The following is a 24538-nucleotide window of genomic DNA, read 5'->3' as shown; positions in this document are numbered from 1 at the left end:
ATGTGCCAATGCTTAAGGCATTGTGAAAGCAGTGTAGGTGTCGAAGCAGCAAGTTGGGCAACCTGACAGTCTTGAACTGTCATTAAAAAAAATATTGTGCAGCTGAGTTGGCCAGAGAGTTTATATTTTATTGTTTGATTTGTTAAGTGTGGCATGTGCTGAAAGTTAATTTTGATAGTGACTGCTGTAATGGTTTATTTTTAGATATTCTTGAAGTGTGAAAGATTGACAAATCTGCTAAAAAATAAATGTGGTTTCCAGTTCATACAGTGCATGGCATTGCTTGCAGAACGATTCTGAAGTCAGTTTTTGGTAGTGTGTTGAACCCAGCCGTCAATCAAACTGATTGATTTTCTATGGCTTGGTAGAGAACAGAGGCTCGCTGACTATGCCAATGGCTCATGACATTGTGGCTGTCACAGTGTTGCAATGTTTCAGCTTGTAGCACGTGTGAAAGTTTTGACTTGTAATTCTTTCTTTTCCTTCTTTATAATCTACTCTAGAATTTGCTGTGAAAGTGCAACAAGGCAATTTTGTCTTCAAGGACGTCTATACAAAGTGTAAGTTGTCTGCATATACTTTCCAGTGTGAGTTGGTACTGTGTTCTGTTTTGCTTTATGGTGCTGCACAATTACATTGTGAGAACCGAGCTTTGAGCTGCACCTACCCATGAAGAACATGTGTGTTCTTTCATGCACCACGTGTTTCACAGGTCACATTCTTTATTTTATAATACATATTACTGTACCTCTAGGTACAGTGTTTCATACTTAGGGGAATACTCGGAGTGCATTGCATCTCGATGCGGCGAGTGCTGGAGTCGGGTGCTGGCAGCAGCTCGCGCAGGCGCACACGTTCGAGGCACGGAATCTTGAACCGCGTCGAGTGCTACGGCGGCGTGCGCGGGCTGCATGGTTGGGAAGCTTGCTACTGTCAAGGGCAGTGCATGGATTTCATCGTTACTGTGGGAACTGAGCCGATATCCTTAACTAAACGTGCGACGCCAACCTCTGAGCCTTCATTGGTGATAATGGGGTTCTACAAACTTCTTTTGACAGCATTCTTGGTTTGTTCTTTCGAAAGGCTGGGGTACTGAGTGCGTGCACGTATATTTCTTCACTGTGTGTGCTACCGTAATACGCAGCGACAAGAACAAAATGTGTGCGCATCGTGCTCAGTCTTTATTTGATGTGAAAGGAAAACAAAGCACTCAGCAATAATAACTATGTGGGGCAAACACAATGAACACCTGTCTGGCTTAATGAATTGTTGTCGAGAAGAATCACTTCCAGCTTATTGTCTTAACCTAAAGCATTCCTTAATTCGTATTCGTTTGTTTCATCGTGTTTGACTCGCATAGTTATTATTACTGAGTGCTTTGTTTTCCTTTCATAAGAAGCCAACAAACAATGACACCAAGGACAACATAGGGGAAATTACTTGTACTTACTAATTGAATTAAAGAAATGATAAATTAATGGAAATGAAAAATGGATGAAAAAACAACTGGCCGCAGGTGGGGAACGATCCCACGTCTTCGCATGCTCGTGACACCTGCGGCAGAAAGGATGTTCCACATCCGCCGTTAGGTTTGTGAGTGTGGCGCTGGCTAACACTCCCAGGGGGGTTAGTTCTAGTTGTAAAACATAAATACCCCGGAAAGTGGATGGGAAAACGGCGCCGTGGTAGCTCAATGGTAAGAGCATGCGAAGATGTGGGATCGTTCCCCATCTGTGGCCAGCTGTTCTTTCATCCATTTTTCATTTCCATTAATTTATCATTTCTTCAATTCAATTAGTAAGTACAAGTAATTTCCCGTATGTTGTCCTTGGTGTCATTGTTTGTTGGCTTCTTATGAAAGGAAAACAAAGCACTCAGCAATAATAATATGCGGGTCAAACACGATGAAACAAATGGATACGGATTAAGGAATGCTTTAGGTTAAGACAATGAGCTGGAAGTGATTCTTCTTGACAATGGTTCATTAAACCAGACAGGTGTTCATTGTGTTTGACCCATATAGTTATTATTGCTGAGTGCTTTGTTTTCCTTTCACGTCAAATAAAGACTGAGCACGCTGCACGCACATTTTGGTGTCTCTTTCTTGTCGCTGCATGTTACGGTAGCATACACAGTGAAGAAATATAAGTGCTCGCACTCAGTACCCCGTCCTTTCGAAAGACCAAACGAAGAATACTGTCAAAAGAAGTTTGTAGAACCCCATTATTGCCAATGAAGGCTCAGAGGTTGGCATAGCACAATGTTTAGTTAAGAATATCGGCTCAGTTCCCGCAGTACCGATGAAATCCGTGCACTGCCCTTGACAGTAGCACGCTTCCCGACCATGCAGCCAGCGCGTGCCGCCGTAGCAGTCGCCGCGGTTCAAGATTCAACGCCTCGAACGTCTGCGCCTGCACAAGTTGTTGCCGGCACCCGACTCCAGCGCTCGCCGCATCGTGATGCAATGCACTCCGAGTATTCCGCTAAGTGTGAAACAGACTGGTACATAGCATTGTGCCTTGTGCTGCTCTCCTTGTTTGTTTCTCCTCCAGGAGCTATAAATGTTGTCTGTAAGCATTTCTGTGTGAAAAAGAAAGTCAGTGAACTGGCAATATCAATTTTATCCTCTGTTTTTATAGCTTAATGTCTTGCAATTCTCCTCCCTTGGTGGCTAAGTGGCTATGTATTGTGATCTGCCACTAAGTATGAGGTTACGTGTTAAATTTCTGGCTATGGCAGCCACAATATGAAGGAGGTGGAATGCCAAAACACTCATGTACCATGCTTTTAATGCAAATTAAAGAACCCTAAGTGCTCTAAATTAATTCTTGGCCCCTTCTTATATCATCTCCGTCCACCCACACATTCACCCATGTGCTATAAAGTTGTGCAAGACATCCAGCAAGAACTGATAGCTAATTTGGTGCGTTCATTGATGGAGCTTGTGGATAATTGGCCACTGCACAGGATTGTCACCTTGAGTTTGCTGTTATACTGTGTGTCCCTGACATGAGTGAGGCCAGTGCTCCTGCTTAGCTCATGTTTAGTTATGAAACCCACCCAGTGCACTTTCTTTATGTACAGTATTTCACTATGCATGACTGTAGGCAAGGGCGTCTGGGTCAAATTCAACTGCCTATTGGGGCCTTTACCACCTTGTTTCCTGAAGCAGCTTTCTCTTTCAAACTGGTTCTCTCTCATGAATTTTGCAGCAAGCATTCCTCTATAAAAACATGCTGAATTGGGTGATCATGAATAATAGGATGGACATTCAGCATCTGTCAAAATCGAATGAAGGCTGATGAACCATAACCATACATTGTTTGGACCAGAACCATGCATAACACGAAGTCCCTTAAACAAATTTTTACATAGCCATTAAAATTGTTTTAGAAAATACTCACAATTCAAAACTTTATTGTGTATACATTATTGTCGACCTCAAGGTCCCCCGGCTACTCTGCTGTCTTGATCAAAAAAGAGACGGCGCATTTAAATGGCACACTCATGTCTTTGTTGTCACAGATGTTGGCGCTATGCTTGCCTGATTTGCAAGACAGGCACAGGTCAGGCTTATCCGCCGTGCTCTGTTGAGTCGCTGCTGATGACACGCTGCGCTGCGGAACAGACCTTGGTTTCTCTTTAGTTTTCTGAATGGCATCTGACGCTTTCAGAGATTACTGTTGAGCCAAAGCTTCCCAGCACTGAAGTTGATGATCAAAAAACTTCAACATGCATTTTAGTTCTTTCTCTGCTTTTGCCATCTGTTGTGTTGCGTCACCTTCTGCTTTAGTCATTGGTCCAGCCACGGACGCAGTCTGCTTCTTGTAAACTTGTGGTACTTCAGCACCAAGTCAGACGAGAGGACTCGCAAGAGAATCTCCCGTAACGTGAAACAATATTTAGCGGGGCTCGTGCCTATGGGTTTTAGACGCCTTACACGTACTTGGACTTGGTCTGTAAGTGTTGAAGTTGTATGATATTCGAAGATGGGGACTAGACCGGCCTCAGATTGAGGAGATTTCGGAGGTGCTCTTGAACAATGGTACTTTTACCTCCGAACCGTTTCTTGAGGATTTTCACTGCATCGGTATAACACTCTTCAGTTGCCTGGAGTTCCAGATATGGCTGAAGCAGCTGCTCTAGAAACGAGTTCTTAGGTAATTAAACTTGACAGCACTGCTGAGCTCATCGTTATTGTGCACAGCTGTCGAAAACTGTGTCCAAAAACACTGCCATTGTTTTTGGTTTCCATTGAACTTCATCTGTTCTAGCTGCGGCAGCGTAGACTTGATGCTGATCGAAGTTTGACTGCTCACTGTGCATGAAGCTTCAGACGCCCGTCTGTTTTGAAGCTTGTACCGCAGTCTCGATGTCGTGGTGACAACCTTGTTTCCATATTTGCTTGTGTCTCATGTCTCACTCTCAATCAGCTCATCAGGTGTCTTGTCTAAAATTCTCTCATCGATTTTCTTGATCTGCAGGTAGAGCGCAATGATCCGGTCATGCAGGGCGCTCATCTGAGATTCTGAGTGCTCTTGCTGTCCTCGTAGTGGGCCTTCCGCTTCGTTTACGATGTCATTCAGTTGCAAACGCAGGCTCTGGTGTTGCCAGAGTAGCTGTTCCATAAGTCAGCTACGACCATGAACTCATCACTGCGCAGGGTTTGCAGCACGATACCGTGTGTCGATGAGGTTGACATAATCTTGAAGATCCTGGGTTTCTTGGCAACATGTGATGGACCTCAAGGTCTGCAGGCTACCACACTGTCTTGATCAAAAAAGAGACTGCACATCCGTATGGCAAACTGGTTTTAATGGAAGAGATGATGATGAATTGTTGTCTGCTAGGTGGGAGAAAGAAGTTCCAATATTCATGGTGCTGAGATAAATATTTCTTTAGTGAACTTATATAAGGTATTTTTCTGTTGTACATATCCTTATAAATTGGTTCTGGACATTTTATTGCACACATAAGGTAGCATCTATAGTCCTATTGTTTTATGAACCAAATAATTTATTGGAGTATACATCCACTTAAGTGTGGTGCTTAGTTGGTGCAACCCTACTTTATTTTATTTTATTTAATTTATTTTTGCCATACACACAAACTGTAAGCGGGTTGTGACGGTTCTTATTGTTGTATATTTTTCCAGCTAATGTTTTGTGGGGCATAGTCTATGTTACTGCTATTATGCTTAGTGCATGCATTCTTAGTGCATCATGACCTGCTCTTTTTTTCTTTATCATGCGACAGTACTCCACAAGTACCGGTTTTACTTGGGCCTCTGGCAGCCACAGGTGTCTTCTTACGGGGGCCTTTTCCAAGTCTTGGTTAGTATTCATAATTCTCACATTTGAAAAAATGGTAAAAGCAGTGTCCAAATTCTGGGTTGATCACTTTTGGGTACATCACTTTGAGCAGGCGCTGTTCGGCTGAGCCAGTGGACAGAATGTCCGTTGCTCCAGTGAGGTGCCGCACATTATGCGGTGTTGCATGAAAGTGAAGATTATTTCCCCGGTAGGGATCAGTTCAGAACATCTCATAATCTAAGTTGGTGTATGCCTTTAGAGACTGCCATGTTTTTATAAAACTAGCTCAATGACATGAGTGCCAAGGAAAGGCACAAAGCCTAGTTTAAAGGGCCCCTCACCAGGCCTTATTGAAACTAGAAGTTTTAAAGTGATATCCAAGAAGCATTCTACTGTGGAAATTATTAAAGAGGGTTTATTAGTAGCCGAGATAGAAGTAAATAAAGCGATTGTTTTTGGAGATGAGGTGCCCTCCCTGCAGCAGAGGCGCGCTCCTGTTGCATCAGACCGTGCCTGCAAGTGACATTCCTCTCTCGCCTTCTCCGATATCTTCTCCCAGCCAAGGGACCCTGCCCTTCTCTTTTGTCATGGCCCCTACTCCCTTTATCCCTGCCTCCTCTTTCATTATTATATTTTTTGGGGTCTGTCTTCTTCTTGGGTTGCGCATTTACAAGTCCTGTGCTCTCCGCATTTCACCCGTGTTGTTCCCGTGTGCTGCAGGAGGCATGTGTGTGATGTAGAAGCTCACTGTCCAAGTGCCTTCTTCAAGGAGAAGTGGGCACGGGCTTTTGTTCGAATTTTCTCCTGTTTCTGTGGCATACATTGGTGTAATATTTTGCTGACGTGATGCTGTGATGCCTGCACTTTCCCCATACCTTGTGAGGGGCCCCTTAAAGGAGTCCAAACAAGCACTTGTTTGGGCAAATGTTCAGAAAAGCAACAGACATTTATTGCAATAAGATTTTGATCCTTGCCTTATGCATTCTCAATTTTCTCTGCTCTTGCTTTAGCTTGTATTTAGCCTCAGCTGGCTCTTGAGAGAAAGTGCCTGAGCCATACATACCTTTTACACAGCAATACCCTTTTCCTCTCTTGCTCTTGCTGTGTGGCAAGACTAGGCTTTGAATCCAATGCTCATGTTTGCCATATCCATTGAGGTCTTGGGCCACTAGCAGTGAATATTTTGAAGCCAAAGTGGTTGGTGCCATAAAAAAAAAGTGTGCGCGCGTGTGTGTGTGTGTGTATGTTTGTGCGTGCGTGTGTACGTTGAAATGGGCGGGGGATTCAAATTACAAAAGTTATTAAAAGAAAAATTAATGACAGATGGTGAGATGGCTTTGCTGTTTGCAGTTTGACCCTGGACGTGCAGCCATAGTGGGGCAGGAGTTGCTACCTCCACGGGACCCACTCATCACTGAGCCACTTCGCAAGAAATTGCTCTTTACCGTTTCACTTGACCGGGAAAATGAAGATGATGTTGTTTGTGTTGGTGGTTACAAGGGACCCCACCAAGCGGTTATTTTGGAGGTGCAGTGCAAATATATTCTCATTTTCTTGTTGAGCATGTTTCGAGAAATGCTTAGCACATGTGACTAGTCAAGGCAGAAAGCTTATTTGTTGATGTAGAAGGCTGTTTATGACACTCCTCATGGCGCTATCTTGTTTACATTGACCCTTCTCAATATTTTTCTCATAGAAGGATAGCTTTTCTCAGTGTTGCACATTACACTAGCTTCTTCAGTGCTCATTGATCACTGTGGTCACTCGCTAAATCTGCTTCTTGCTGTTAAGCTTGGCTACAGCACTAATCCTGCAGTGGCCATGACTTGGAGCATCTGATGAAGACAAGTTGTTTTAGTGCTACGATGATGTGAGAAAGCTGTGCAAAGTATTTTTCTAATGTTCTACGTTATCCAAATTTCGGAGTTCCATCCTATTGCACCTTTATTTCTCAACAATTCTCAACACAAACACTGTGTGCTCAAAACCACATCAGTAATGTTAAAGACAGTTTTAATATCTTGGGTTATGTGCACTGAACAAAGTAGAGCACTGAGGAGAACAAGTAATTGCAAGGGGTTGCTCTTTGAAGAGAATGGAGACAGTAGGCCCTGCATAGAAACAGCGACCAAGAGAAAAGAAAAATATACCATTCAATGAATTTGTATGGTCTGGGCATCACTTGAAGCTTAGTGAAAGCATTAGTGGATCAGAAAAGCAAAAGAAAATGAAAGTAAGCATTTTCACTGCTACAGCTTTTGCTAAATGCTAAATGCCTTCTAAGAAGGCACTAGGGCAGTAGCAAGTATGTTGTGGAGATTTAACCTGTGGTGTCTTCATACTGCAACACTGACAAGTGCAACCAGAAATCCTCTATAACAGCTATCACTGTAATCTATACAAATTCTGCATTGAGTTGGCACTTTTCTCGCGCCACTATACTCTCCACAGTGTTGGCTTAAATTGAAAATTGGTAGAGTGCCCATGGCTAAAGCTTTCTTTATATTTGCATTTCAGATTTCCAAGGATGAGTTTGTGTTTAAATGTTGTGACTCAAGCCACCATCGTCACCCAAGTGGAAAACACCAAGTATGAAGTTTTTATTTCAAGTCCAGCCTAAATTTATTCATGTTTTTTTTTTTTTTTTGGGGGGGGGGGGGGGAGTGGTGTTCTGCAGAATTTGCACATACTGTGCAATGTGAAGATTTCCATCACACATCAGATAATTTCCCATTGCATAAATTTCACAAAATGGTGGTGCATTCATCTGAAATGTTGCAGTTCTGCATGACTGCAGCTTTGACAATATTGCATTTTATGCCCGCAATGGGCGTGCACTATTTTAGGTGTATCATAAAAGCAAAATACAATATGCTTAACTGAGATGGAACTATTAAAAACATCAACACAACTACATGCGGTTCAGTGACAATTCTCTCTTAAAATAACATGGTTGTATGTGCAGTGTGTCATCATTGAACATGTAAGTGAACCGCTGTTACCTCTGGTCTTATGCTTTTGGTAGCTCCAGAGTCGAGTGTGCCGAGTTGCGGGTGAAGGTCACCATTTCAACAAAAACGGCAGTGCTTTCTCAGTCATGCTGGTGGCATGAAGTTTTGATAGTATAGTGCTCGCTACTTGATTTACTGATTGCACTTTGGCATTTCAAGCTACAATGAAAGCAGCCATCATTCATAATGCAGTTAAACATTGTACTAGTGTAAAAAGGCATGGGGTAGCAAGGGAGGATGACGGAACATCTATACTTAGCAAAAATATACCAAGGAGGAGAAAGCAAACATGCAAGTAGAAAACCTTTCAGGTGAGACAAGTTGTGGCACGACTAAAAAGTGAAGGGCTGCCACTGGCACAGAAGCAAGACAAGTTCAATGACTAAATGATGCCACTTTTAACAAAGACCCAGAAAGCAAAGGAAAGGAACCGCCGAAGGTCAACACCAGCAGATGGGGCATGGTTAAATGGGTGGCAGATTGAATAATGGGGAGAAAGGAAGGAAGAAAAAAAGATTTCGAAGGTGGGCTAGCATTGTGTGAAGGAGTCAAAATGCAGTAGGAAAGAGGAGAGTGCATGTGTGCTTGCAGGAAAAGAACATTTTGTGTTCTTGTGAATTTGCTAAGATTTGGGTTCAAGGAGCAAAAGGCGACAAACTAGTGTTCAGAATGTATACCGGGTGGCTCATGAAAGCTGAGCCAAGGACATAAAAAAAACCAACAGTAAACCACAGCTGGGTGAAACCGATGACATATTGTTTGCCGTCATGTGGCGCTCTTCAGAGTATTTTTAATATTCTGCTTAATTTGTTAATTAAGATGAATTATGAGACATTTTAATATTCATTTTAGGTCCAAGTGCATTTTGTTACTTTGTAGAGGTGTTCCAGAAACAACCAATCCAGTTTTTTGTGGCAATGTGCTTCTTACACGGTGCTTTTTTCTGGCATTTGAAGAAAGCCCACAAAATATGAAGAAAAAAAATACATGCACGCGCACACACACACACATACACACTGTGTGTGTGTGTCAATGAAGCATGCATGTGGACCGCAGCTAAGTGAGCGGCCGTTGCTCCCAACATTGACAGTGCATCATCACCTTGCACGCCTGCGCACAGAAAAGGTGTGTCGCTGCCGTCTATGATAAGCGATAGCCACTCTTTGTTAAAACACTGTTGAGAGCACTGTGGTAGGATAGCGCATGAGCACAGTCACGTGTCTGGCTTTCTTTATTTGTATTTTGCAGGCTTTCTTTAAATGCCATAAAAAAGCATGGATCGGTTGCCATAAAAAATGGGATCGGTTGTTTCTAAATGGCAGCGGCGTTACAGGCATCGCACCTTGATAGTGCACAAGATGAGACCGACGGAAAACCATTGCTGTTTGTGAGCACCCATTGCAAGGATTAGATAGATTTAGCTTTACATTTACTTTCCCATTTCGCTCAGACCAGTGTATGCACACCACGGTGTGGTATGCACACAGCTTGCTTAGCAGCTTGCTTGTGTGTGCGCACAATGCTCATGCCAGCAGCAGAAGCCAGAATGCTGCCTTGGCTATGGCAGATCCGATTGGTGCATCCACTTGGCTTAGTTGCTTTTGCAGCCAAATGCACTGTGTGTCTCCAGAGACCTTCTAACATTCCTCGCACAGGCTGCGCATGCGCCATCTATACCAGAAGAGCGTAATGGCGGTGGCGGCTTGAATACGCCTCAAATTTCCGTATAATTGCTATCGCAATAAGAACATCTGCTTATGGTTGAAAATTTATATTGTAATTTAAGGGCTCATTCACACTGGCGGTTCGCAGAGGTTGCATGACCAAGTTGGTCGCAAGTGGTTGTCTGGTTGAAAAGTGACTGTTTTGGGTCAGTCGCTCAGCTGCTTGATTTTTCAGTCTTCCGATTGCAGTTTGAATCCTACTGAACCAATCAGCTGTACAGGAGTGGGACCTCAGTATACAATGACATTTATTTTACCTTGCAATGGTGGTGCAAGCAGGGTGAGCGGCACATACTCTGGGTCATGTTAGTGGGGCGACGGATAAGTCGTGCTTGCCTTTGTGGACATCGGTTGCAGTGAGTCGCTCGTTGGTCGTGAATCACGGTAGGTCGCACAGCATCTCTCAGTAGCCAGTGTGAATGAGCCCAACAGGAGTATTTGCATGTGTTCGCTGTCATTCCACCACCAAATGCGTTTTTTTTTTCTTCTCTTCTGACTGTGATTTAATTTGTGCCCTCTTGCTGTCCTTGTGAAATACTAATTAATGAGTATTTTTTATCAAATTTGGGAGTAAAGCATTTGCACAGTGTTTCGAACTGCTCATGTATCGCAACCCTGTGTGGTGTACGTTGTACATGTAGTAGTGCTGTCATTAGCAGAACAGATCCGACTCTTTTTTTTTTTTTTTTGTGGGAACATATAAAGTCTTGCTCATTTATTCAGTCATGCACTCAGCTTATAAAAGTGTGCTGTGCTGTTGAAGTTGCCACAGTAATTGTTGTGAATGTTCTTACTCAGCATTGAAATGACTTTTTCAGGAACTTCGTGACTGGATTCATGAAGAGACTTCAATGCCTCTGGATATGCACCAGTTTCCACACAGCCAGGAGCTGCTGCTCATGAAATTTTTGATATTGAGGCAGTTAGAGTAAGCACAAGTTTACGCTTTTTTTGTGTTAATGTTGATATGTCATCCAGAATGGTTTGGAATGCATAAAATGGGACTTTGAAGTGCATCGGAGGCCCCTATTCTATGCTAGACTTGCTTGTGTAATAAATGGCACAGTCTTTTTACTCTGTATGAAGAGATAACAGTTAAAAAGTAGCTTGAGTGAAAGTTGAATATGAAATAAGTTTATTCTACTCTTCTTCGTAATTGTTGTAGACACTTGTACAAACAGGGTCAAAATAATGCAGTATCTGTGAGCACCTGCCAAACTGCTGTCTTGTGCCCTTTCACAGAGAAAGTACCTTTCATGCTGTGTGCCTGCCCCTATGCCCATTCCTTGCCAGCATGCTGTCATAATCGCGATGATTGCAGAAGATTACGCTAGGTGAGGGCTGTCCTTTTCGGCTGGTGGGTAGTGTACTAGGGTTGCCAACCATCCCGAATTTAGCGGGACAGTCTTGACTTCTGAGTACAAAAGGCCTCGTGTCCCTACTTGACCCAGCCGACTATCGTGTGCTCACTCTCTGCCGCGGCCGCCCACGTAGGAATTAAACTTTGGCCACCCTGCTTATCGGTGTCCTAGCCGTTGGGTCTCTTTAATTTTGACTAGTTTTGAACACTCAACTAGCCTCGAACCATCTGAAACTTAGGTCAGACCACACCCACGCTTGCCACCGCGCGTTCACGTTTGGCTGCTCCTGCGCCTTGGCAGACTTCGCTTCGTATTAAAAGCGCTTCAAAATGTGCAAGTTGGATGTGGCTAATATCCGTCGGACAAGTTGGTGCAGGACAAAGCCGGTCTGCACCACGTAGCATGGCCAGACTGGAGCTTATGAGTGCAAGCACACACTCAAATCCTGTCGTGCACAAAGCAAATGCTGTGCATACGCACTAAAGTTGCATGTAGCTGCGGTCTGCTATGTACCAAAGATACCGCGGTCGCCGTGGGGTGTCGCGACGAGTCCGCTGGCTGAGCGAACCGTGGCTTGCTGAGGACAACTGCGTTTGGCGCGTCGTAGGCAGCAAAACAGTAGTCGTGGCTTCTGCGTTAACATCCGAAATCAAATTTGAATGGCGCACCATGGTGACATGCATTGTGGTTACGCCCTGCTCCACCATAGCCTTTGCAGTGCAAGGCATTGAAGAAGGAGCGGATGCAACGCGAACAGGATGTTTAAGGGGAGATGCTACTCGAAAAGCACAAATTTTTTCAGAAATTATCGATTTTTTGTTTTTACTTTTGATAAGTTTAGTAGCTCTACTGTTACGAAAATAAAAATCAAAGCTGAGACGCAACTGGAAAGGATTAAAACTGCGTTTAAGAGCACAAAGTGGCTGTTAAAAGCCCGAAAGTGCGCCGTCTTCTAGCGTCTCGCGGCCGACAACGTGCAGCTGCTCGCCATTGTGTATCGCATGAGGAGCTCGGCCAAGCCTCATTCTCCAAATAACCATGACTGCCCGGGCTGCTGCGGCGCAAGAAACAATAAAAAAAGCATGCGTTTTTCGAGCGTTGCGACTTTCAATTTTTCACTTTAAACTTTCAAACGTGTTTTTCTCAGTTCCTCATTTTGTAGCATTTTTAGAGTTTGTGCACTAAAATTTGTGCACTTTATGTAGTCTGATCATAATAAATTTTAGCATGCTTATGCTTTAACATGTCCTGAATTCAAAGACACAAACATATTCAGTAAGATGACTTTAAGAGTTTCTTGTTGAGAATCGTAAAACTGAAATTCATCGTTGAAATTTTCTTCTAGACTAAAACACAAATGTTACAATATATATATTTTTTTTGCTTTATTGAATTCTACTATTCATTGGGGGCAATACGAGCTATTTTTTAGTGTTTTTTTGTGCTTGCTGTTATCGCCAAAGCTTGCACAAAGATGCATTGTTTTTACAAATGCATGATGTGCCAAAAATTAACCAAACGAGCTTTAAAAAAAAACCAGAAGCAGATTTGAAAAGAGGAGCCCAAACTCTGTTAATGGTGAAAGCAGCAGCGCACCCAGGATCTCTGCCTGGGGGGGAGCAAGCACTTTGCATAATAGACAGTTTTAGTTTAGCGTGGCTACCAGAATAGCGGGCGTACCGGAATAGCGGGATCGAAATGCGCATGCGCAGAACGCTAAACGACCTATACCGTTTACTTTGCGCACGCTATTTCTCAGAGTTAACGTTACCGTGTTTGCGTGTTTGCGTAGTTCACGTAAAACATGGTGGCGGTCCCGGTCGCCCGCTTCGAACTGAATTTGGCGTTCTTTTGTAGAATTCACTTCGTTTGTAGCAAATGACTGCGTAAACGGCTTTTGCTTAGTCTCATGCCGCTTCGACGAGAGAGTGTTATGGCTAATCTAAAGGAATTTTCGAGATCGCTTCTCGTTTCGAACGCGCCTAAGCCTAACGAGAGAAAGTTTCTCCGAGATGCGAGCGCCACCTGTCGGTAAAGTCGGGAGATAGGCGTGGCGACGGCATATGGCCTCTGAGATCGGAACATATTTGGGGGCTATGGTAGATAACTTGTACTGCTTGTCAGTTTCGCTGCAGATCGGCGGACATGGCAAGTAAACATACAACGCGCTCCTCGCTTCCATTGCGCTGGCTCTCGCACTTTCCGGACGCACACACACATATCTTAGGTGCCCTATGTATGCGAAATTCAAAGCGTAATGGAATAGAGTCCCGCATGTAAACTACGCTATCACGCTATACTAAAACTCTCTTTCTGCAAAGTTCGTTTGCGGAACGGTAATGCTATTTCCCTTAACCCTGTTATTACGCTAATGTTAAACTAAAACTGTCTAATATGCAATTTCCTTGCTTTAGCCAGAGGAATCCAACAGCAAATAACATGCCTAATAATTATAGTAATGACACCAAGGATGATGACGATGTTTATTTTTTCAGCGTAAAACTCAAAGTAATTTAAGACTGAATGAATAAATACAAGACAGTGATAGAGTGTTTTTGGTAATCAGAAAAATTCGACCTTAAGCCACCTCCCGAATTGTGATGACAATGTGAACAGAGCGCTGAAGGTACGCGTTGGACTGGTGGGGCTGGGCGCATGGGGGGGTATTAACTCGGCGTCAGAGGGGGGGGGGGGGTTACAATACCTGAACCCTCCCCCCCTCCCCCCGTCGGTGTGCCACTGGGTGAAAGTTTCATTGAGCTGTCGCAAATATTAAAGAAAAAGTTTTTCCGAGTAGCATCTCGCCTTAAGTGCCGATAACTCCGCTTCTGCTGAATGCACTGAAGTACTTTTTGCTTCAAAGTATTTCTCAAATAGCTGTCTTTAACTTTGAATGAATTTCTCCACTTCAATGAAATGTGGTTCAGGGCCCCTTTACAAAGTGCAAGAAAGCGGTTTAGCACGCACTTGCAGGTCCTGTATTTTTTGTCCTACCTGTACATTATGAGAAAAGCAACATTATTATGAAGGCATCGTGTTTGCATCTGTGAGGCACAGCCACGAATATAATGCTTGAACAGCATTATATTCCAGTTTTCATCCCTGGATGTTGCACTTTTTGATATGTGTTATCATGATTATAATGCATCCTGATGCTGTGCTCAACAACCGCAACCAAGGACCTAGAGCATGGGTTCTCAAAGTGGGTTCCGCGGAACCTACGGGTTCCGCAGGCCCCTGCTCGGGGTTCCGCGAGCCACTGATAAATTTTCCCTGGTCCCGCTCTCGACAAGTGTCTAAAACGGCGAACACGAGGTGTGCTTGATCGAAAGAACCTCCATTACCCATGCCCGAGTGTCAAAAAGCACATCACAGTGCGTAACAGCAACGCGCGAACTGCGCAATAAATACGCAAGCAGCTTTTAGCCACCCAACCTCTGAGAACGGGCAGCGCGCCTAAGCTTTCACACTTGAATCTCGGAGGCCGTAGCTTACCACCATGCGCGTTTCTCCTATTTGCAGATAGGGTCAGTGCCGATAGTGTGCGCACTGACGTATACGTTGGACGAAAAAAAAAAAATGTGCGGAGCGCCGCAAATGCGTGACGCAGAAGAGCAAGAACGGCGTAGCGTCCAACCGAAACGAATCGGCGTAGTCCGCATCGCCGTGATCCTCAGCGGCGATCGTAAGCGGCACGTGACTGACAGCAACGCCGAAGCGCTTCGTGCCTAACCTTTAAAGCCTTTATTCTTGCGTTTATCGCCGCGCGCAACACCGCATTGGCGGCTAGCCGCGTGCCTCCGTAAGTGCGTAGTCGCTATATCTAATCGCGTCGATAACCACCGCAGTTTCGTTAGAGTGTACTAGAATACACTCTAGTTTCGTCCGCTGCGGTTGCGGCAAATAGTAGTTTCGTTTTCACTCGATGCGCGCGTCGGCTGCGTGCCTTCACAACTGCGCAGTCGCCTCCCATGGCAGCGTCGATAGCGACCGGCCGCAGTTTCGTCCGCACTTCTTGCAGCGAACGGTAGTTTCGTTTTGACTTTGTGCGTGCGTCAGCCGCCTGCCTTCTGAACCGTAAAGTCGCCATCCATGATCGTCGATAGCGGCCGCGGTTGTCTCGCTTTGATTCAGTGAAAGCTGTCAAAGATAAAAAGCACCAGCTACATCGCGATGGACGGACAATTTGTTGGCGAGCAGCTGAGTGGCGAAAAAATAATCTAGATGTGCGCCCGTTGGTGTGCAATGCGCGTCTCAGATGAAAACGCGCGCCGCGAAGGATGTCGCGAGGCCTTCGCCGCTGCTAGCGCTAATCAGTCATGAGATGAAGAGAATTTCAGCTTCCGCACTGGTCTTGTGCTAAATAGAAACAAGATTTGACGATTCATTGAGTAAATAGAAGCGCGATGACGTAGTGAAGTATTTGTTTATTGTTTTCTTGATACCCTCCATAACTCGACATTCGGTTAATTCGGGGGGGGGGGGGGGGTTCCTTGGCACTTTATGGAGCTTAGCAGGGTTCCGTGGGATGACTGTACTTGAGAACCCCTAGACAAATGGAAACCTAGAGAAATGGAAATTATGTGTGAATGCCTGTGGGATGGTTGCCTGTAAGCTGCTCTGTCATTATCCTCTTCATTAATTTTGTTTAGTGCCTCTTTACTACCTTAAGAATTGCAATTAGTTGCTTTCAATAACCTCCCTTGCCCTGCTTCAGCCCGCTGCACTGCATCTTGGGTGTTTAGGCAAGTCTGCAGGTGGCAGCTTCAGTTGTCAGGCAGCAGCTTCAGTTGTCAGGCAGCATATAGTTGGCTTTTGCCGTGCCATCATGACAATCGTGCATTGTCAAACAAATAAACATAGCATATATTCTTTAAGGTTGACTAGGTGCTTGATGGTTGCTCCATGTTAAAAAAAACCAAAAAAAAAACATACAGATTATATTTGTAGCAGGAGGCACAATTTCTGGCTGAAGATTACAGAAACAATTTACTTATATTGATGCAACAATGACAGTAATGTAGGGCTGTCTTCTAGTACTCTGCTGAGTAGAAATATGTTAACTCTTTCAGGCGCTGTGTGCACAATTGTGTACATAAAAGTAGTGTGTCAAAAGCAAAAACACTGATGAAAAAATGGTATTTAAAATGTCTCATACATCTTGAAACATTTCCGGTTGAACCTGTGTGGCAAGTTTGAGTAATATGTGTTAAATGTTCTAGTGAAACAAACTTGAAGGCATAAGACTGGACGTTTGGTCTCAGTGCGGTATGTTGTCATGTAGTGGGTTCACTTCTTTTATTGTTTTTCACAGCATTTTATACCAAGAATGTTTTTTAAGTGGCTAGATGCTTTTCATGTGTGCCAGACATGAAATAGTTGGTGTTCTTATTGACCCTTTTCGAGGAGCAGTTTGTTCTAGAGAAACGAGATGGTGCTTACGGTGGCGATATGTTGCCTCAGCGACAGCGCACAAATATGAAACCATTACCGCTTCTACCTTGCTTCTGTGCGATCAGCTGTCTGAAATGCAACTGAGTTTTCGCTAACGCATTATGCTTCATTCATGCTGGTTTGGATCATGTTGATTGAAGACGCGTGTAGTAGTTGGCTGCGAAAATAGTGGCTGGCATATTAAAGAATGTAATGAATATATAAGGCCAAGCTCACGGACCGCTGCTGCAACTGTCCGTACGTGTTTCCGGCACTTCGAGATTTATGGATTTCCTCGATGATGCACAAATTTGCTCATCCTCCAGCATTGTATCGCTAACCTTCAAAGAAAGGGCTTCAGTCTCGGTACGTCGGCAAGAGTGAGTACCGCTCGTTAAACAATGATAAAGGGAGTAGCGCCGCTTCCTGTCATAGTAGGTTTTGCACACAGTATCTACACCCATCTACCCCAACCAGCACAGAAACTTACGCCCACTTTCGCCAATATGTCAAGAATAAGTGAATTGGTGCACACTTGAATATATGTGCACTTTATACGCACAATAAATGACGGTCTACACCGATAGCGCACGAATGGTCGAAGCTGAATGTGTCATCACTCATGCTGTGGTCCACGAGAGTAAGTGATCGAGTTACTAGCGATAATACATCTTTGCTACAAGGTATTACAGTGTACAGAACAGCCTACGTTTCAAGCTTTGTGCGCAGCAAGAACGAACCTAACGAAACTGAGCACAACTGCGAGCGATTAGGCAGAAAATAATCGGATAGTGACCGCACCAAGAAACTTTATTGAGTTAGAAATATGACAAGCCGCTGCTTCAAAATATTTGAAAAATAAAGAACGAAGAGCAAAACACACTAATCCTGATTCATTTCATGAGCAGAAAGTTTGGAATTCATATTTAGCCCACTTTTAGAGCAAGCACCGTATATGCTGCTTGCGCCATTTGGACGTAACTTAATCAGCTTCGAAAGCGCTTTTGCCTGTTCTCTGAAGCTGTGGCGAAAGCTTCGTGTTGTCCACCCAGTCAACGTCTACAATATCTCCCGAGACAGAGGTTTGCTAAGCCGCACCGGTGTTATACACATCCATTGTAAACACAGAGGCAATGGAGGCAGTTGAGGCAAGCAATGGACGCGTCACCACGTGATCAAACATCAAAGCGCCCACGGGATCGCCGCGAAAAGGGTCAATATCTGACGCTTCTGTAAAGAGTTTTCACTAGACTCCATATTCTGTAAACTTGACAGAACTCACAGAAGAATGTAAGATTCTTAATCCTTTCTACAACTGTACACTTTTAATGATTCTGAAGGTGCAAGAAATATGATGAAAATAAATTTTCAATAGACAGAACTAATTGGCGCCAGAAGGGGTCAATACAGCCACCAACCCTGTCATGTGTTACCTGCACTCTGACATAGTGAATGAAACTTGCTAAATTTTATGATGTCTAGATCCTTAAAGGGACACGAAAGGATCTAGATGTAAGTAAAGCTGTTTACGACTTTGAAATAGCTTATAGGTTACCTTTGTTATGAAAAGGTTTTTCGTATTGTAGAAGATGATGTAAAAGCAAAGGGGGTGTGACAAGGTCATGAAAAAATTCTTAATACAGTGGAACCTCGTTGATACAATCTTCACGAGAACCGGAAAATAAAGTGTACCATTCGAAAATTGTATCATCCAATGCATTATCCAACCCAATAATATTATCGGGAAAAGAAAAAAAAAAAAACTTGTCATTTCGAAAAACATATTGCACAGAATCGTATCAATGAGGTTCCACTGTACTTTCTCTGTGATGTCACAGATCGTGACACCTGCTGCTCTGGCTCAGCGGCTGCAGCATTCTGTTGCCGAGAACGAGATGATGTGTTTTATTGCAGGCTTCCACTGGGAGCAGAATGCAAAAACCCTCGTGTACTGAGCTTTGGGTGCAGGTTAAAGAATCTCTGGGGCGAGATCGTAGAAGCATCTCGCTTTCCAAACGTTCACTTCACTTCTTACGTCACTGAGTAGTCGGCATTCAATTTGTGCTCTCGTCTCGCCGCATGACGACTGCTGATGAATCATGAGAACACAATCAGGGTTCTTCTACACTCTCCTTCTGGCCATGAAACTTTTTCCTGACAGTTTTATATAGAGACAGAAGGTAGCAGCAGAGGCGTTGGCATGAGTAGACAAGGATCGATCTGTCGTGCCAGATGGCCACGTTCGGCGATCAGGCGATCATGCAAATCTTTCATGAGAAAAGGTGCCTCTCCCACATTTATTTCAGCATGTTTGCAGAGTGAACATGCAATGAGAACTTTGGCAAAATAATTTCATTTGCGATGCTTATACACGGCACAGTTGTGTGATTGATGTGATCCCCCTCCTAGTAGCATTCCTTGCACAAAATGTCTCGGTTAGCTGTCTATATTTACACTATTCTCTAATTAGTGAGTTAGATAGCTATATTTGGTTAGTTCAGTAAGTTAGCTATTAGTATATTAGTTAGTTTAGTAAGTTAGTTGTACTTGCTTAGTTACTTTAGTTAGGTATGCTTACTTTTAGTTATATAGCTTAGTTAATTAGTTGGTTACTTTGGTTAGATAATAATTAGTGTTATTAGCACGATTAGCACAACAGTATCACGATGAGTGCAGGCAGAGGGGAGCAAACACTATGTTTTCGATGTTATGAATTTGATGTTACTACATCAAATTCCCAATTGCACATTATACAAGGTCCTTAAAGTTAAACTATCATTAATATTAATCAAAACGCTGTGATAGTGACGCAAATACTGCTTGCACAAGTGGTTTATGCGCTTTGGCAAGCATAATTTTCTAATGCAAGTAGAGTCGGCAAATACATAATTGACAGTATTTTTTAATTAACTTTTTACATTTTGTGATATGGTATATGTTTATATTAGAAACTTCAAGACAACTGTACTCAAGGAGAATGCAATTTTGTTTGACACTTCTAAAGCGTTAGTGTTATAAGATATTCATAAATTTGACTCTCAATGTGCTAATGTCGTATTCAGAGGTGTGAGCCCTCACACAAAGGTGAACACCCACCGATGTGACTTATCAAATTCCATATCGCGCACCAGTCTAGAATCCAGGTGGAGCTGATAACAGCTGCACTCCTTCTCTTGGCAAAAACAAGGCTGGCTTTGCCATGCTAAACCAACATGCCCAAAGTGCAACTTTGGTTCCTCATTCCTCCCGCAATTGGCTGCTTCAGGTAGGGGGTTCGTCTTTGTATTGAAACTCTTGCCTCTGAATGCAAAATTAGCATACTGAGCATTAAATTTTATTATGAATATCTCGAAACACAAACGCTTTTGAAGTGTCAAATAAAATAGAGTTGTCTTTGAATACAATTGTCTTCAAGTTTCTAGTGGAAACATATGCCATAATCTCGAAATTTCAGAAGTTATGAATTTTTTGTTTTGTACTTGCTTTTTCTACTTGTTTGCGAAAATTGTGTCCACCAAAGTGCACAAACCACCTGTGCAAGCGGCATTGTGTAGCTACCGTAGCTTTTTTATTAAAATGACTGATAGTTTAACTTGGAGGACTCTGTATAATGTGCAGTTTAGACAACGAACTTGTTCAGGATGGTGTACTGCTTAACTTTTTCGTTACCGCGCCTATAGAAGTAGATCAATTTGATCAAAAAAAATTTTTTACATGCTGTTAAACATTTCTGTTGGAATTCTTCTACTAGCAACATTATTGCACTTTCTGAAATGATGACTTAACTAAAACTATTTGTCAGATTTGACCATTTTTGGCAGATTTGGAAGTCAGTAAAAATAGAACTTCATATAGAGGTACCGTCGAAGCTAGGCGCCAGTGCTCCTAGCACTTCCTCAATAAAACGAATCAAAATTGCACTTTGGTCTACTCGGCAGCGTAATTTTTAAATGAGAGCAGCAGTGAAGACAAGATTCTCACGGGTTGTCGAATTTTCCGACCTGACGTCTGGGCTGTTTTAACGAGTATGTGTTATTTTGATAATTGTGTTCGACTAATATCAAGTGCAACTTTGTTTTTTCCACAGCAGGTTGCTTTTGCCCATCACCAATTCAGCAGCATATGTGCAAATTATTACAAGCAATCCTTTCATTGATTGGGGTTTTCACTCACGCAAGAGCATGCTGTCAATTTCAGACCAACCTTTGCCCAAAGCTTGACTGGCAGTCTAATTTCTTACATTTTGAACACCACCTGTGCAAGTTCCCTTATTCATTACTGTACAATATTATGCAGCACTCTACATTACTGTACAGTACTGTACAGGAACTGAACAAAGCATGTGGAGACTCTAGCGCCATTTGAATGCACACTAGACCACATTGCGAGTGAATTGTGAGGAGGAGAATGACGAACGGTAATTGGGTGGTGCTTTTACAGAATTTCTTTTTGACGTGCATTTATTGCTGTGTCCTAAGCTCTTACATGACTGTGACTCTAGTTGGTATGTTACTATTGTGAATCGCTGTAGTATTGGAGGGATAACTCAAATGACTGGATAAATGAGGCGACCCACTGAAGGGATCAGGGAAATTTTGCATGGCAGCAGTGATGGCAGCACACAATATTACGATGTACTGCATGCTAGAGGCAAAGGTTCTGCTGCTGTCTGTGCCTATGCATTGGACCATATTTGTGATGCCCAGAGTGTGTGCTGCAGTGAGCATGGGTCATCTGCTTGTGTGTACCTTCTAACAGTATGCTATCCTTTATGTGCATTTCAGCTATGCGTTTCAGTATAGGCGAGTTAGGTTGCAAGCCCCATTGACTGGCGTACCCATTCAGCCTGGCATTTTCAAGGGCACCTACGGCACACATGGTCTCGAGTTGATACAATTAGAGTACATTGACAACTGCACAAAGCTCCGGGCCTCCAAACTCTCGGTAATGTTTGCACATTTAAATTTCTCTCTCTTTCCAGGGGGGGGGGGGGGTTATAGTGGGGAAGGAGGGGACATGTTAAAGCGTATCTTGGTTATAAGCTCAAAACATGTCGTAGAACCACAATTTCCAAGCCTCAGATTTTTGTCCGCCGTTGCTTTATTATCTTTGGGCCCCATCATTTCTGCATTTTCCTTGTGTTGCTTTGAGGTTGGCATAAATTGGGCATAAAATTTGAACCTGAAAGATCTTTAAATTGTAGTGCTTTGAGCAATTTAGTGCAAACAGCTGTCTGAGGGAACATATATTATTTATTCAAGTGTGGTGAGGGAAAATACGAATAAGTTCGAAATTTGTTTTTATTTTTGAATACATGGGTAATGATGATGTAGAGCTTATGATAGCAATAAATTGTGTAATTTTATCGATGTAATAGAAAATGAGGGACTTGTAGCTGAGAATAATCGTTGGCATATTAATAATAATGCAAACCATTCTTTGTGAACTTCAGGTGCTTTGAGTGTATCTATCAATCTAGCTTCCAGCGTCGTGGTGCTGGCAGTGCCTACCAACTTGAGCTGCTGGGTATAGGCTCATGTTCGTAATGCCGTTGCAGTTGCTGCATCATTGTCATTCGAGCTTCGTCATCTGACTCTTGCCTCTGATTCTTGCATACTACCCGCATTCAAGCCAGGTGGTGCACATAAGATTCGGACATTTGGCTGTGGAACACTGGGTGGTGGTTGCCTCTGTACGAATAGCGATTCAAAAGCATGTTTCCCACGAGCGTTGATTTCCAATTGCTGGGCAGCGACTCACCGCCTCCTCGTTCCTCACCACGCTTGTACCTGACTTTCATGGTCCTTCTCATATTTACCAGGCTGTTTAATCAAGCATAGTGGCCTGCTCTTTCGTACTGCACACGGAGTCTTAAGTACGACAATGCATGGCAGCATCATTACAGTGACTCGGATCTATGACCTCGGCTTTTGACGCTAACAAAGAAGCTCTTAGAGGGCCACAGCTTCGTCAAAAAAGTGCATCAAGTCGGACTTTGCTTTCCTCGAGGGTTTACGTGAGCAGCTTGAGGATAGCGTACTACTGGGCTACTATTGGGCACAAAGGAAGAGGAACGTGTTCGTAAGGATCGAGCAGCTAGGCAAGCCCACGCTCTTTCTCCCCCTTGGCATGTCCGAGGCCCACAACGAACACCTGCTCAAACTCATCGAGAGAGTCAAAGAGCTGGTCGAGGTGCACCACTGCAGGGTTGACGCCATAGCCAGCTACCTGCAAAATGCTTTGCATAATTTCAAATCCCACAGTACGTGGGATCTGCAAAATTTTTTATAGATGGCATACTATGGATTTGGCTGTTTCTTCAAAAGTGTTAGAAAAGCCCTATAAACACAGAAAAAAAGGTTTGTTGCATTAGCATATTGTAATTAGCAGTGTGTGCATACTGAGTTATACAGTAGAACCCCGCTGATATGTTTTTCACGGGACCATAAAAAAAAACGAAAAAAAAAAACGTAAGAGCCGGGAAACGCAACAGCCGAGAAACAGAAAAAATTGAGAAATGGGAGTAGTTTTGAACTGCACAAAATATTTTAATACTTACGTGTGAAAAAAGTCGTAGTTTCGCCCAAAAGCCGAAGCATCGATTGCAATAGCAAATTAGTAGACAGCTATACAAAGTAAGGATAGTAGTTTTATCGTCCGTATAAACTTGTAAACATTTGCTTATTAACTATATTAACAAGCATGGTGTCAGTTCCCACAGGCAAACATGAACACATCACACTCGATGAGCGCGGACACGTGCTGTCAAAAGCTGGCGTGAGGAAGCGCTGCTGCAGCAGCTAGAGAACTGACCTTCGTGCTGTTGTCTATTGCTTCAACACAGACTGAGCACCGAGAACACTCAGTGCACACAAAGCTACGAGCCGCCGACGCACCTACACTGCCTAGATTCTGCCCCCAATGCAGATGGCTTTCAAGATATGGCCCGCGCGACCGCGCGCCGCCGGGCAGTACGCAGTTGATGCCAGAGTATGCACAACGCCACCCGCTATCCCTCCCCCCTCGATCCCTCGCCGGTGCCTCGAGCGCAACGGAGAAGGCGCGCTTCCTCCCTGCTTTTCTTTCTTGCGCGCGTGAGATTTAGATGCGGTCGTCGGCTCCCCTCGCACGCTTTCACTCGTACATACACCGTACTGTTTGTAACACTTTGAAGATATGGATAGTGCTTGTACTCTCTGCAAGAACTGCACTCGGGCACGACTGACTTTCATAAAGGGGTGCTGTCTCTGCAGGGTGACCCCAATGTACCATCTGGCCAGGTGACTTTTGAGGTGGTGCTGCAGTACTCAATGGTGTTGACAGCACAGCAGCAAGCATCCATATCGGCCTTGGATGCCATCGAGGTGCGTGCAAGTGGCACCCCATACAACACTGTGCCAACCACACCCCAGCCATTCCGTGTCCCAGTGGACTGTCATGAACGTTTTCTTGAGATTCCCAGGACTTGCATCGCCAGGTCAGTGTGGCCATGACAAACATTTTCTATTTGTGCCTAGAGAATATGCATCAGTTCAGCAGTGGCTGCCATGTGACTTTGGTTTTTTAGTACAGCAGAATAAGAGTGTACAAGGCAGCAGATTTCTGGAACAGTTAAATATTCCCATTGCATATGAAACATTTGACATGTAGTAGCTGACCCACCATTTTTATTGTGTGAATGAACATTTAGTCTATTA

General features: G+C 43.6%; 1 protein-coding gene across 1 annotated transcript in view; it reads left to right on the top strand.

Annotated features, from left to right (window-relative positions):
- The window catches only part of LOC119433387 (F-box only protein 31-like), a 78082-nt gene that overhangs the window by 20780 nt on the left and 32764 nt on the right, over window positions 1-24538 (top strand). The window contains exons 2-8 of the mRNA XM_037700569.2: window positions 504-560; window positions 5257-5333; window positions 6663-6839; window positions 7830-7901; window positions 10866-10975; window positions 21626-21785; window positions 24095-24318. Of these exons, the coding sequence (XP_037556497.1) occupies window positions 504-560; window positions 5257-5333; window positions 6663-6839; window positions 7830-7901; window positions 10866-10975; window positions 21626-21785; window positions 24095-24318 (877 nt within the window). The remainder of the gene's footprint in view (window positions 1-503; window positions 561-5256; window positions 5334-6662; window positions 6840-7829; window positions 7902-10865; window positions 10976-21625; window positions 21786-24094; window positions 24319-24538) is intronic.

The sequence above is a fragment of the Dermacentor silvarum genome, chromosome 1, assembly GCF_013339745.2.
Source record: "Dermacentor silvarum isolate Dsil-2018 chromosome 1, BIME_Dsil_1.4, whole genome shotgun sequence".
Taxonomy (NCBI): domain Eukaryota; kingdom Metazoa; phylum Arthropoda; class Arachnida; order Ixodida; family Ixodidae; genus Dermacentor; species Dermacentor silvarum.
The sequence above is the reverse complement of the archived record's forward strand: the minus strand, read 5'-3'. Positions and strand labels throughout refer to the sequence as shown.